This window comes from Manacus vitellinus, unplaced genomic scaffold (assembly GCF_001715985.3).
Source record: "Manacus vitellinus isolate BGI_N305 unplaced genomic scaffold, ASM171598v3 scaffold_45_pilon, whole genome shotgun sequence".
Taxonomy (NCBI): Eukaryota; Metazoa; Chordata; class Aves; order Passeriformes; family Pipridae; genus Manacus; species Manacus vitellinus.
The window spans coordinates 4,436,461-4,449,763 of NW_021940571.1; the positions used below are offsets into that span (position 1 = coordinate 4,436,461).

The following is a 13,303-nucleotide window of genomic DNA, read 5'->3' on the forward strand; positions in this document are numbered from 1 at the left end:
TTTATATTCAGATGTTGACTGGGAATTCCTCCTCTCTTAACCAAGAGAGGTTAATCCATTAACCACTTAACAATAAGCAATAACTAGACAGAGTTACCTTTTGGCACAGGATGTGGAGCAGAATCTTTTTGATCGTAGAAACTTATTGGGATACCCCATTTTTCCACAAAATTCACACTTCAGAAGTTCATTTTCAATTTCATCCAGTCCCTCTAAAGAAAGGAGTGAGGTACAAAGAAGTGAGTTTCAATGACATGAATTATGTTCACATTTCTCACCTCAAGCAGGGAGGTAAAAGATTTTCAAATATCTAACACATTTAATTAAATCCTTTGATTAGCAGACGATTATGCAAAGCTGAGCAAGCTGTAGATTTCATTCTCTGTGGAAAAGATCTTGAGCAAACTGAACCTTACTGAACCTTCAATTAACTTATGCAATGAATTTAATCAGTTTTTTGCTGTATTTCAAGCCATCCATGAGCAAGTATGTCCTCAAACTTAGCAAACAGTTAAACAGAGTTACAGTCTTCATAAATTACTTTATAAAGAGTTCATTAAGAGAATCAGGTCTTCCACAGTCTAAATTCAAGCTCTCCTGTAATGACATAAGGCAGCAACTTTTTAAATACCCTCTTTGAATAAGCAACTGCTACAACCAAAGGGACACATGAAAGCAAAGAAAACACTGAATCTTGAATCTACGGAATACTGAATCTATGAAAAAGATAAGCTGCATGTAAGAAAAAAGAGGATTATGGCATCTGCTGATTTGTAGCCTCCTGGTACAGAATATTTTTCTGTTACTGGTGAGATGAGGTGGCTCTTTTCCTGCTCCACAAAAAGCACGAGGGCAGCAAAGAGCTGGAAACACCAAAAAGCGTATTTGAAGGGTGTTTCTACCACAAACACAATCATATCCTCGTTTACTACAAGAAAATCTTTGCTCAACTTCTGCATATGTGGATGCATCTTGATGTTGGATGTTTCCTACTAGTTCATCTCATGAGTAGTTAAAACTTTTGTACATAAACTTAACACCAGCTGTCAGGAACAATAACTAAAAGCAAATCCATGAATGTTTGAGGAATTCCATAAAACAGACAAGCTGTTTGAAATCTCAGAAACAGCATAATGTTCATACTGAAAAGAAAACTGAATTAACATCTAGTGTAACAAATTAAGGGCAAAATAACTATTGCAAACAGAGCTTCAAACATTCTAGAAGATAAACCAGAGGGCAAAAAGTTTATTTTGTTTGAAATATATTGGGTGAAATAAGATATTAAAAAAAAGCGATACTTTTGATCAAGAAAGTTTATTTAACATCAATTTACTAAGCACAATCAGTAGACAAGAGATTTACAGGTCTCATTTTTATGTAGAAAATCAGTATAACTCCACTGAGCTGCAAAAGAACCAAAGAATGCCAAACAAGTCAAACAATCCAGATGACCTTTTTTGATGTGCTTGATGGTTTCATGTCACCAGACTTCCCTCTCAAAGAACTGGTTAAATGTAAGCCCCTCACTGGGAGATGATACAAAAATCAACAGCAATTTTAAACTCAATTAAAGATATAGAAAATTTCCAGTCCCACTGCAACTCTTCACTATTAATGTGCCAGATGTTTGCCTTCTAAAATTTAGTTTGACATGCCTATGTGAAGGTTTGTGAAAGATAAGGTATGGGCCTCAGATTATCTTGTAGTAGAATATAGTGTAATATACTTTAAAAAAGGACTCTAAAAATTGTTTCTTCATTTTTCTGTGTAGAATTACAACTATTACAACATAATCAAAAGAAAGTCACAAAGTAAAGCACTTCAAATATCTGCCATAGCCTAAATTAGGTTGTTACTGCAAAATGAAGAAGGGCCCTGGACTATCCAGAGACATCCTAGTAAATGCAATCATATCATCAGCCACAACCTAGGAAACCCTGGTTTATGGATTTTCAGGCACTGTTTTCACAGTTTCTGACTTTGCACTGCTGTTGTATCAACAAGTAGGAGGGCTACAATCTATCAATATTTCCTTTCAGAGCTGTGCTTCCAAGCTAAACCAGCTCCTACTAAAATTCAGTGCTATAAGTAAAAATATATTCTTAATTTTAAGTGGAGATACATATTGCCTGAGTAGCAAAGTAAATCATCCTTAATCAAAAATTCCAGCCATGTTTACTTGTCTTCACTACCAACAAACACCCTGCTTCAATTCAGAGTGCTTTCTAAACCAAGCTTCCCTGATGCAGACCTGGGGCAGCAGCAGGCACTGGATTTGTCCCTTCTTACTCTGCTCACTGCAGTTTTTATATTAAAGTGGGAAAAGAACTATTTTAAGAGAATGAAAGAAAGAGATGCATTAAGACAAATTTAAACAGATCACCAAAACCAGCTCTGGTGCAACAAAGACTCAAGTTGTGGAAGAGACAATCCAGAGGTGGCTAAAAAATTCTGAACGTTCAAATCTTGGATGAATTTATCCAAAAATGTATGTTTACAGAATAACTTGGCTTTTCTGGGGCAGGCCACAGTTTGATTTCCATTTCACAGCACACACACAGGGCTATCTACATGTGGGTTTGAACAATAACAGTGGTGTTACACATCCAAAATAGTTGACTGCTGAGTTCTAAAAAGTCCATGATGATGATTGTGTTGGACACTGCATGGGGAACTCAATTTAGCTCATGAGGTGTGCTGGAGACCACGGTATTCTAAGCAGGACAAGTGCATAATGCCTTGACATTTGTGTTGGTGTGTAGTGAGCAAAAAACATTTGAAAATAGTTTATATTAAAGACAGTGTAAAGACTGGAGGAAGATTCCAGAAGTACAGACAGGATGGGATTCTGTACTACACACAAAGCTGAAGGGGAAAACAAAACCCACAAACCTTCTGCAATCATATCCTCGATCTCTGTGTCCGATGAGTTGTCTGCGTGTTTCGTGTTCTGCAGGTCTGACTCCACACACACAACACTCATGATCTGACCCTCCACCAGCAACCTTTTTTCTGCAGGCTGTTCCACCAGCAAAGATGAACGACTGACCTGTTGCAATAAAAGCAAAGCAACAGGGAATAACTAAAAACGGTATTTGTGACTTAGCAGTTGTACCCGAGCAGATGACCAGTTTCTACTCCCTATCCATGAATCATTATGTGGTGCCAAAGCTCTAAATACCCTTTCTCTAACAAATAAAAGACTCAGCTCTGCACACTTTGCAATTACATTTAACAAAGGAAGAAACACATTATATCTACACAAATGAAGGAATGGTGAAATGAGATACACATTAAATTAGTTAATAAGGCAGGTTTTAAATTGCCCATTTGTGGATTTAAAATTTTCAACAGTAATTCTTAACCAGGCACAGCACTAATCACACCTAGCCCCCCAAGGAGTTTGCCAGTGCTTTAAATAACAATTTTTAACATTTTGGAATTTTAACACAGACTCAGCTCTGAGGTTTAAATTAAGGTATCACTAAAATTGAGGGATCTTGGAGACAGACAAATGTAAAAATGTTACTGCAAATGGCAGCCTAAAATCACTCTCTGTATTTATCTCCAGATATAACCTACTACTCAACTCACCAATCAGTAGACAAAAGATCAAAACCAACGTCTGAAAAATAATTCAGGATCTAAATACCTATTAGCCACAAATATCATCCTTACAAACAGTTTGTTTGAAAGATCAGTAGTAAAAAATTCTTAGCAACTTCTACACTTACAGGGAATGGCTCCAACCCCTCCTGAATCACAAAGCCTTCGATGACATGGGTCAGGATCTGGGGTTTAACAATAGCCTGTGGAGGTTTATTTTCTAGGCTAGGAATGCTGTTGGGCATTGAGGTGCTGTTGCTCCTTGTTGTTGCTGCTGGAAGCAAAAGAGGTGGTGGTGGAATAGAGGCATGTGAAGGATCAGATGGAGATTTAATTACTGAGGCACTGACTGATGATGTCACTGAAGGCAGTCCCCCGTGTTCTGAAAAAGATAACAAGTATGTTATGTTTTTATCACTGATGTCCAACCACTGGCTCAGAATTCTAGAAATAAGAGGTGATAGACCCATTTCTGCACCACCTAACAGGCTCTTCCCTACAATTTATAGATTTTCCCCCTAAAACAAGATTGTTTCTCTAGACAGACTATATATTCCACAAACACACACTCCTCACACAAACATTTTCCTTTACTCAATATCTACTGACCATAAGCATAGTTGGCCATTAATTACTTACACAAATCACAAATCCATATGTTAGTTGGACATCAGTCCTCACCTGACAAAGGATCATCTGAATTAAGGGCCTCTCCATTCCCCAAGGTTATGGCTGGTGGAGACAAGGTGGGTGGTGTAGGTGTCCTTGCCATGTGCACACAATCCGAGTCCTCGGGCATCTCTTCTTCACACACATTCTCCACTTGGTAAATCTGCATCCAACAAACTATTGCTTTAGAGAGATTTCCATTCTATCCTAATACCTTAAAAGAGCTGCATAAATACAGTTTTTAAAATAAATTACCAGTTCAAGTATGCTAATCTAATAAAATACTAGTTTCCAAACTGCACACCAAACAGTGAACTTTGAGGACATCACAATGTCTATGAGAGCAATATTAAAGTATTTTGTTACAAATAGCAAAATATAAAGAGACCAGAGAATTTGACTTTTTTGATCCGTATAGTTAACTGTATTTTTATTTACACACATATTTGATGCTACTTAAACACATCTACAAAACACAGGTTTAATGACAAGACTGCAAATTGTTGTCTAACTTGTTCAGCAGCATAATCAAACTCAGTATTTCAGAAGAGTACACCAAGACTATCAAGCATTAGTGTTTAAGAGATTCTAAAGTAGTTTCCTCAAAACTATTAAATTTACATGAATTACTGAGTCAGTTGAGCAGATTAAAATGTAAAACACCGCCTTGTCAAAAGCAAACCTGGTTTATACTCTTTTGCCTGATTTCTACATGAAATATCACAGTTGAGATTATTAACTCTTAATATAAGTTAAAAATGAACACCATACCTCCTTCCTTAACGTGTTGATAGCCCAAAAAAAGCCAACAGGACCTGTTGATTCTTTTGCTCAAATTAATCTCGATGCCATCTTAAATGAATTATTTGCACATCATTTTATTTCACTGTACATGATTTTAGGTCAGTGACTGAAGCCAAAACCTGCAGTTATAAACTGCAGACATCTGAGACTAACACTGAACCAAATTAAATGGCAGTGCTGGGGGTTACCAAAACAGCATCAAAATTGCCCTGTTCTTTTATGATGAGGATATTTGCTATGTTAGTATAAAAATAATTATTCAGAACCCTATTATCTTAATAATCTGCTACACACCTCCACATTTAGTACAGAGATGCTTCTCTTACTCAAAATTTGGAATGCCTATATTTGTATTAAGATAGAGGTAAGAGCTTACAGTCCATATGGTACATTTATAAAAGTTCATTTTAACATAATCGTTAACATATATTTACTTTTTTAACTTTAAACATACTGCAATTTCACTAAAAGATAAGATTCCAAGTTCCATATTTGCACTTCTATGATTCCTGGTTGATATTCTTGACTGATGATCCATTACAAAAAGCCAACAAAAAATAAATCAGAGGAAAAATGTCTATTGTTTCCTTAAAACTCATTTCTGTAGTCAATAGCTTTCTTCTTGTCCTCTGTCTAGCACCTGGCTTAGCTCCCTCTGAAGTCAATGGTCCAGAGTCACAGCTCTGGAGAAGCCCAGGATAAAGGATGTAATGTTACCACTTACCACTGGAGTTTCAATGGGAACCGATGGCTGCACCTGCAGATTTACTGCGACAGTCTGTGGTGGTGGAAGAGTTTGAAATGGCAGCTGGACCAGAGCTTCTGCAGCAGGAAGTTCTTCCTCAGAAACCAAAGTGTTTTGAACCAGAACCTGCCCCTGGGACAGAATTTCAGGCTGCACTTGTAAAGACTGCACAGACTGCAAGGGCAGCGGCTGAATCTGGGTGGAGGATGCCGAGAGCTGGGGAGGAGCAGCCAGAGGGATGGGAGCGGACTGCAGGGCGGGATATTGCTGGTGTGGCGTGGAGGGCACGAGCTGCTGTCCCGGGGACACCAGGCCGGGCTGCTCCACCGCCCCGATGTGCACGGCGGGCGAGGGCGGCAGCGGGAGGTGCGGCGGGAGGTTGAGCGGCTGCGCCACCGGGCGCACCGGGGTGCTGGGAGCGGGCGGAGGAGCCGCCGGCTCCGGCTGCAGCGCCGCCGGCACCAGGGAGTTCGCCTGGGACTGGATAAGGGCTTGGGGGTGAATAATTATGGTGGGGGACTGACTCGGGGAGTGCGACGGCGGAGGGGACACCACCACGGACTGCTGCGCTGACTGGGATGGGCTGGGAGAGAGCGTCAGAGGCGGAGGATGGATGTGGATCGGCGAGCAGTGGGACGGGACACTGCTGGGAGCCGGAGGAAGCCCGTGGCTCGGGAGGGGCAGACAGTGCTGGGATGGAGGCGGCTCCTGGCCCGAAGGAGTCTGGAGTGCGATCGGCTGGACTTGCTGCTGCTGCTGCAATATCAGCTGATGATGGGAAATCTTTGGAGGTGGTGAATGAAGTGGGATCTGCTGATGCTTTACTAGAGAATGAGGTTGCAATGGAGAATATGAAGCTGTGAGAGGAAAAAAAAAACCACACCTGACAATTAGTATTTATTTCTTCAAATCCTGAAAACATTATAAAATACTTTAAAAAGTTTTCGCTTTAAAGATCAGCACAATTTTTCAAACACTTAAGATACATGTTTAGAAATATCTTCTTTGATAGCACATAGTACACAAGAACAATTTATTAGGAGAATATATCCATCCCCAAAGGAAAATGCAGCAATGAATAAAGAAACGTAGCCATGCTTTTTACATATATGTACTCTCTAGATAAAAGTACATAAACTTATCTTTTTGGAGCTAGTTCTAAGATTACTATTGATCCAGCCTATTTAAGCTTATGTTTATTATGTTTATCTATTTAAGTTGATCCAGCTTATTCAAGAATTTCATGCAACTTTAAAGGATTTAAACCTTTGCTTTGAAACAGACTGGAATAGAAATTATAAGCATGTCACAATCATCAGGATTTGCTGATAACTGCTAAGTTAAAAGTTTATTTAGTCTCTAAGAATAGTATTATCTAAAATTCCAAGAATTCAGTATAAATTTAAACCACTGAAAGTATTTGCCTGAACTTGAATACACAAACTGAGAGGTACAATCTAAAAATAGTGCAGCTTCCAGAGATACCACCTTAAAGGGAACCAGTAACTCACTAGTAATTCCTTACAGCACACACACATATTGTCCTCCACATCCAAACCTCTTCTTGCTTTGTCTTGTCCACTTGAGAAAAAACTCATTTATGTAGGATTTTTATGATTTATTCTGCTACTAAGGATGGATTTTTTCCTTACCAAACTGAGCTCTGAGAGCATTAGGGCTCAGTACCTCCAGAATGTCTGCCTCCAAATCCCACTCTTTCTCTAAAAGCTGCCATCAGCCAAGCTGAATTCCACAGAATTCAGAACAATTGTCTAAACTACCCTCACTCTTTCAAAATAAGGATGCCAAGATGCAAATAAGCTGCATGCAATGGAAGTGCTTATCTAACCAAGTGCAGGTTATTTTCATTTATCTCTTAATACAAAATACTAAGATTCTGAGCATTATTACCTATGGATTTATGAAGGTACTTGATAGAGGAATATTCTGATGACACAGACAAGACAGAAAAAACCAAACCAACCACAAACAAATAGATTTTGATGAGAGCAAGAGGCTTGACAGGGTTTCAGCCCACATAACGCTTCCCAGAGATTTGGGATGACATGGCCTGACAATAAGTATACAGGGAGACCAGGAATGAGAGCCTTGGTTTGTGCTGTGATTCAACTGTGTATTGCAATTGCCATATTGTGCTTGTAGTGTGATTTAAGAACATTCCTGCATCACTGCATCTGCTCAGTCAACATCCTGTGCAACATCCAATACCAACAAATAAATAAATTTACTATTAAAATTTAAACTCTATTCATGTGGAATATCTAAAAGAACTCTGTCAGAGAGCGCTGAACTCCGACAGAATCGTAACATAGCAATTATTTTAATGAAAATAAGTTTCCTGTAGCTGTGTTTTCACCCTACCTGGTGTTATTAAGTGATGTATGCTGGATGTCCGTGTGACCGGCGCGCTCCGGCACTCCGGACTTGGGCTCTCGCCTTTCCTATTGCTTTCTGAGGGATCTGGTTGGCTGCCCTTGGAAATGGTGACGGGTTTATTCGGGCACAGGGACAATGACTGGGTTTGACTGCTGCTCTTTGGTGGGCCATTCTGGGAACTTGACAGCACACCCAGCTTCTGACTGCGCAACGTCAAGTTCTGAACCTGGGAAAGGAGCAAAACACGAAGAAACCCAAACCATATAAACATCCACGACAAACATCAGGCAAAAATAGCAAAAAAAAAAAAAAAATCACATTAAGTAATATTTCTCATCCCATGTGATTAAAAGAATCTAAAAATCTGCATAAGCTATAAAATTTAGAGAAGGATAGGGATCTTTATTACTTTGGCAATAAAGAAAACACAGAAAAGTCTTTTGCTCCTTATTGAACTTCCAAAAGAAATGGAAATTGTTCATTAATTTGAATTAAAACTTTTTTCTTTTATTGTGCCTTCAAAGTGAATGACACAAAGCATCTTAAGCAAAAGTAATTTTATTTTCATACAGACACTGCACAAGTGCAGTTGCCTGTGAGTGAGCTCCAGACACCAACATAAAGCAGACCTTGGGTGGTCGGTGGGATCAGAATCTGCTCTGTGTTATCCATTAACAAAACTGAGACCTTTGTTTCTACAGTGATATTAATCTATCTTTTCCTGACACCTCCAGCGTCACATGAAACAACAGGTTTGCCTTCTGGAAGTAAATCAGGCAGAGATTATTTTCATTGAAGTTTGTTATATCACAGCCAGGTTCTGTACAGAATGATCCCAGATCTCCAATCCTATTGCTGAGCTAGAATTTTATTTTCAAGGATAACAACTTCTACACTAATTTACATCATATTTACATGAAAAAGAGGACTAATTATTACCACCATCCACTATTTTGATTACATGATCCCCTCCTTACTCAGCATTTAGCACTCCTGTAATGAACAGCTAGTTTATACTTCTCACATGCTCAGCATGTCACCACAGGAAGTGTTCAAACCCTGTTCTGAAGACAGGAGTAGCAGTTTCCTCACTGCTATGCAGATGGCATTTACTGCAACCCTACCCCTGTGAGTACAACTCAACCTTCAGCACACCCTCACAGATCAGGTGACCCACCTGAGATATCCATGAGAGGAGAGAGGAACAGCTGAGTTTGGCAGGAGCCCTCCAGCAGCTCAGCTGCTCTAAGGTCTGGGGTGAGTTGTTTTTATAAGCACACAATGTTTCCTTCCTTTAAGTGTTGGCCCACTCTACTGCACAGACCTTCCATAAGTTGACACAAGCTCACCTGAGTAGCTGCAGACTGACAGGAAGATGAGGAGGATGATGAGACAACAGGAATGTCAGACTGGACAGCAGCCACAGTGGTCGCAGGAGTAAAAATAAGCTGTTAAGCAAGAAAAAAATATATGCCAACAGACTGAAATTTTTAAAATCTGTAAAAGAAATGCAGCACCTTAAGGAGATACATAACTTACATGTACTGATGCACAGATTCTAAGATTCACCACTTTACTGTTAGATTAACTTACTTAAAGAACAACCTATCATGGTAGTTTTAAGTAAATAAAACTAAAGGAAAATAATTTAAAATATTTGTTCTACATGTTGAGAAAAACCTTTGAAATTTATAAATACACCTATGATCTGTTACACAAGAGGACTTCCCCTGCAATATTACAAATGAGTGAAACAAAGACAAGAGAGTAGCCCAATATCTACTACAATAAAGAAAGAGAACTTCAATCTTCCAGTGTGTCAAAACGTTATTTAACAAGCAGAGCTGTGGAGACAACAGGGTTGGACCTAAGCCAGTCTTAAGGACTGTAATCCAAACTTACCATCTGAGCTCGTAGGTACATTTGAGCCTGGCTTGCACTCAGGGTGGGAGAGGTGCTGCCCAGCAACATCGTCTGCTGGGTGATGCTGCTGCTGGTGGTGTTGGAGGTCTGAGAACGGCTTATTATCTGTGCAGGTGTGGGAGAGGTGGAGAGGTTAATCTAAGGAAACAAAAATATTGCCTCTGTCATGGAAATTCAGTCATCCTATGGTCTAAAGCCAGAAAGCCTTTGACAAAAATGGCAGGGGCAGTTGAGATCTCTGAACTGTAAAGGGATCACAAATATATTGACCCAATCGTCACAAAACTGAATTCTGGCAAGCTTGTACATTTTGGTTCTTAAACTGCAAGCAACCACTTTGCAGTAAATAATAATGAGCAGTTACGAGTATAAACAATGATATTATGAAGTCTGAAAAATATACCTCATAGAAACACACATTTACAGAAGAAGTAGCATGACCCCACATATTTTAACAAAAACACATGAATTTTAATATTGAAGCATTTTTAAATGTTTATATTATCTGCCTGGATTGGTATCTTCTGTTATGCTTGTTATGCAACCTTATCAGGATACTTCTTTGTGTCACCACATATGGACTTTAAATCCTCATTTTCCATATGCATATTGAAAAATGACTGAAGACTACAACTTTCTCTAATTTCATATTAAATGTTCCTCAACAACTGCTCTGTAGCATCTTCTCAAAATAATAAAAAAAAAAAAGCTGTTGTGGTTTGGTTTTCTTTTTTCTTTTTCTTTTCTAACCAGTCTAACAGAGTTAAGTGCCCAGCTCTTTTACTTAAAAGATTTCCTTGAAAAACCCCAGCCCAATTATTCTGTTAGTTTAACATCAGACATCTTTAAAGACTTTCCCTCCTAAATTTAATGAATGAATGATTTTACTTCTAACAACTGTAAGCCAAGCCAAGCTATGAGAGCTTAAAAAAATATACAGCTAAATCACTGAAGCTATGCACTGGAGTCATGAACAGCTCGAGGGTGTGATTAATAAGCAGGATGTCTGCAGGACTAACAAATCCAACGCCAGACAACTGTAAAACTGTAAAGACTGTGCAAATTATATGTCTGAAGATGCCACTTAAAGAAATACAACATGAACTGAACACAGAGCTGCTCAAAACTGAAACCTGAGCACATGCCTAGATTATGGGAAGTGAAAGTGCGAAAGAGATGCATGATAAAAGATGATAATCAATAAAAGAATGAATGCTATAAACATTTCATCAGTTTCATAAATACACGTTAGCATTGACTTGGATTCTTTAGATTCGGTGCTCTTTAATCACTGATACACAGTAAATGATTTTAATCTACTGTAGTGCCCTCAATAAAGAAACTAACGTGGAAAATCCAATAAGAAATTGAGTAAGAGTATGAGAGCTCAGGGAGTGACTCCTGCAGGAGCTTGAACAATCACTGGTGCTTCTGGGGTGAGGAGCTGCCCCTCAGAGCACCAGGAGGGGTCTGGGACTGGGGAAGCCAACACTGGCCAGCAACAATAGCAGACAGCACCCAACGCTTACTATGGAGCCTTGCAATTTACTCTGCAATACCGATTTTAACCGCACAGTTTTAAATCCTGACGTATTTTCTGGTTTTCCCAGTAGCCATGTAACAACCAAGCAGGGTTGGGAATGGATGGAGGGCTGTGTTCAGTTACGTACCGAGGTCTGCGACATGCTTGACTGCTGAGTGACACTCCCAGGGGGGGAAGTACATTGCCTCCCACCTGACAGGCTTGCCTAAATAGCAAGAATAGGTGTCAAATATTGAAATCAGAAAGGGTTTAAGTGTTGTTCATATTATTGCATAAACCACGAGAAATATCCCTCTCTACCTTTACCTTTTGTCTGAGTTAACAGTAAAAATAGTTTTCTCAGTGGAAATAGTTTTCAGCAAAGTGCACTCTGCACTGTGGAATCCTATCTGCAAGGTGCTAAATTCCTTGAGTTCCTACCCAATTTCAGGCATGAAGGTTCTATCAGATCAAGACTTGAACAAAACCTATCAGAGGTAAAGTCTATCAAGCTGTTAATGACGGAGCTTACAGGTCAGCTCACTACCTATGACACTCAGAACTTAAAATGTGACATCATTGAAAACTGTCATTGTTAAAACTCACATATTTTTACTACAATTAGACTCCTCAAAAAAATAAAACAAGCCTTACAAATGCTGTAAAGAACGCCCTCATATTCTAGAATGGTAAATTATGTATGCACATCTAGAGTCTTTCACAGCAGGCTATTCCAGCCCTTCTGATGATACAGGGACAGGGATTTAGGTTTCTGTATGAACAGTCTGATAACAAAACCTCTCAGCCTCCCCCAGCTTGCTTTCCTTTGCTCTGTCTCAGTAACTGTATATCCACACACAAATCCATCACAACAAAAAAAGACAAATCAATATATTACCACACTCTAATGAAAAAGGTATAGAAGGAAAAGCCAGGAGCCAAAAAGAGCCAGTCCAGTTCTGACACCAAGCAGCCATTCCCCTGAGGTCTTTAACTCCATTTTAGCATTTCCATGTGTAAAATCGTTAACAACCACCTCTCTCTGCAAAATCATATTCTCAATCTAAGGTCAACTGAGGTCAAAGGAAATCCTGCCACTGCTTGAGTTCAAAATGGGTCTCCTCCAGTGCTCACTAATGTTAAAAGCTGTGTTTCAGAAATGAAATGTCATTTACCTCCTACATTTTCACACTCAGAGTTACAATTGAATTTTACTATTACTTATAATGCAGCCAGATGTGAGGCAAAACACACTAAGATGTTCATTATTTTTATTTGATTTTACTAGGATACAATGCTATTTATTGCTTTCCCCATCAACATTTAGAGAAAATCATGGGATGAAGATTGAAGTAGTCTATTTTTAATATTTATTTTATTACTGCTTGATGATTTACATGATGCATTATAATGCATGCAATAAAGCATGGAATGGTTGCCTACTGGAGCATCTATACCACTAGACAAAACCCTCCAAACTGTTTGGAGGAAGATACAATTTAAAATAACAATGTCATTAGAACATAACAGTGAATTATGGTGAGGCTTTAAGCTCAGGCACTTAAGCTGTTATTACGTTTGACAACGACTGTAGCCCTGCTCTAGATAACACACCGTTCTTTGTCAGCAATCTT

The 13,303-nt window shown here is 39.0% G+C and overlaps 1 protein-coding gene across 5 annotated transcripts in view; it reads right to left on the bottom strand.

Moving 5' to 3' along the window:
• The window catches only part of PHC3 (polyhomeotic homolog 3), a 28,775-nt gene that overhangs the window by 11,562 nt on the left and 3,910 nt on the right, over positions 1–13,303 (bottom strand). For 3 of the 5 annotated variants that reach the window (XR_003916055.1, XM_029962335.1, XM_029962332.1), the window contains 9 exons: positions 11,818–11,895; positions 10,127–10,285; positions 9,574–9,672; positions 8,210–8,450; positions 5,807–6,684; positions 4,291–4,441; positions 3,738–3,991; positions 2,896–3,052; positions 98–212 (listed from right to left, as the gene is read on the bottom strand). Coding sequence is in view for 4 of the 5 variants with exons in the window: in XM_029962335.1 (XP_029818195.1) it covers positions 98–212; positions 2,896–3,052; positions 3,738–3,991; positions 4,291–4,441; positions 5,807–6,684; positions 8,210–8,450; positions 9,574–9,672; positions 10,127–10,285; positions 11,818–11,895 (2,132 nt within the window). In the remaining variant the exon portion in view is untranslated. The remainder of the gene's footprint in view (positions 1–97; positions 213–2,895; positions 3,053–3,737; positions 3,992–4,290; positions 4,442–5,806; positions 6,685–8,209; positions 8,451–9,573; positions 9,673–10,126; positions 10,286–11,817; positions 11,896–13,303) is intronic. The other 2 variants (XM_029962333.1, XM_029962334.1) reach the window with 2 other exon arrangements.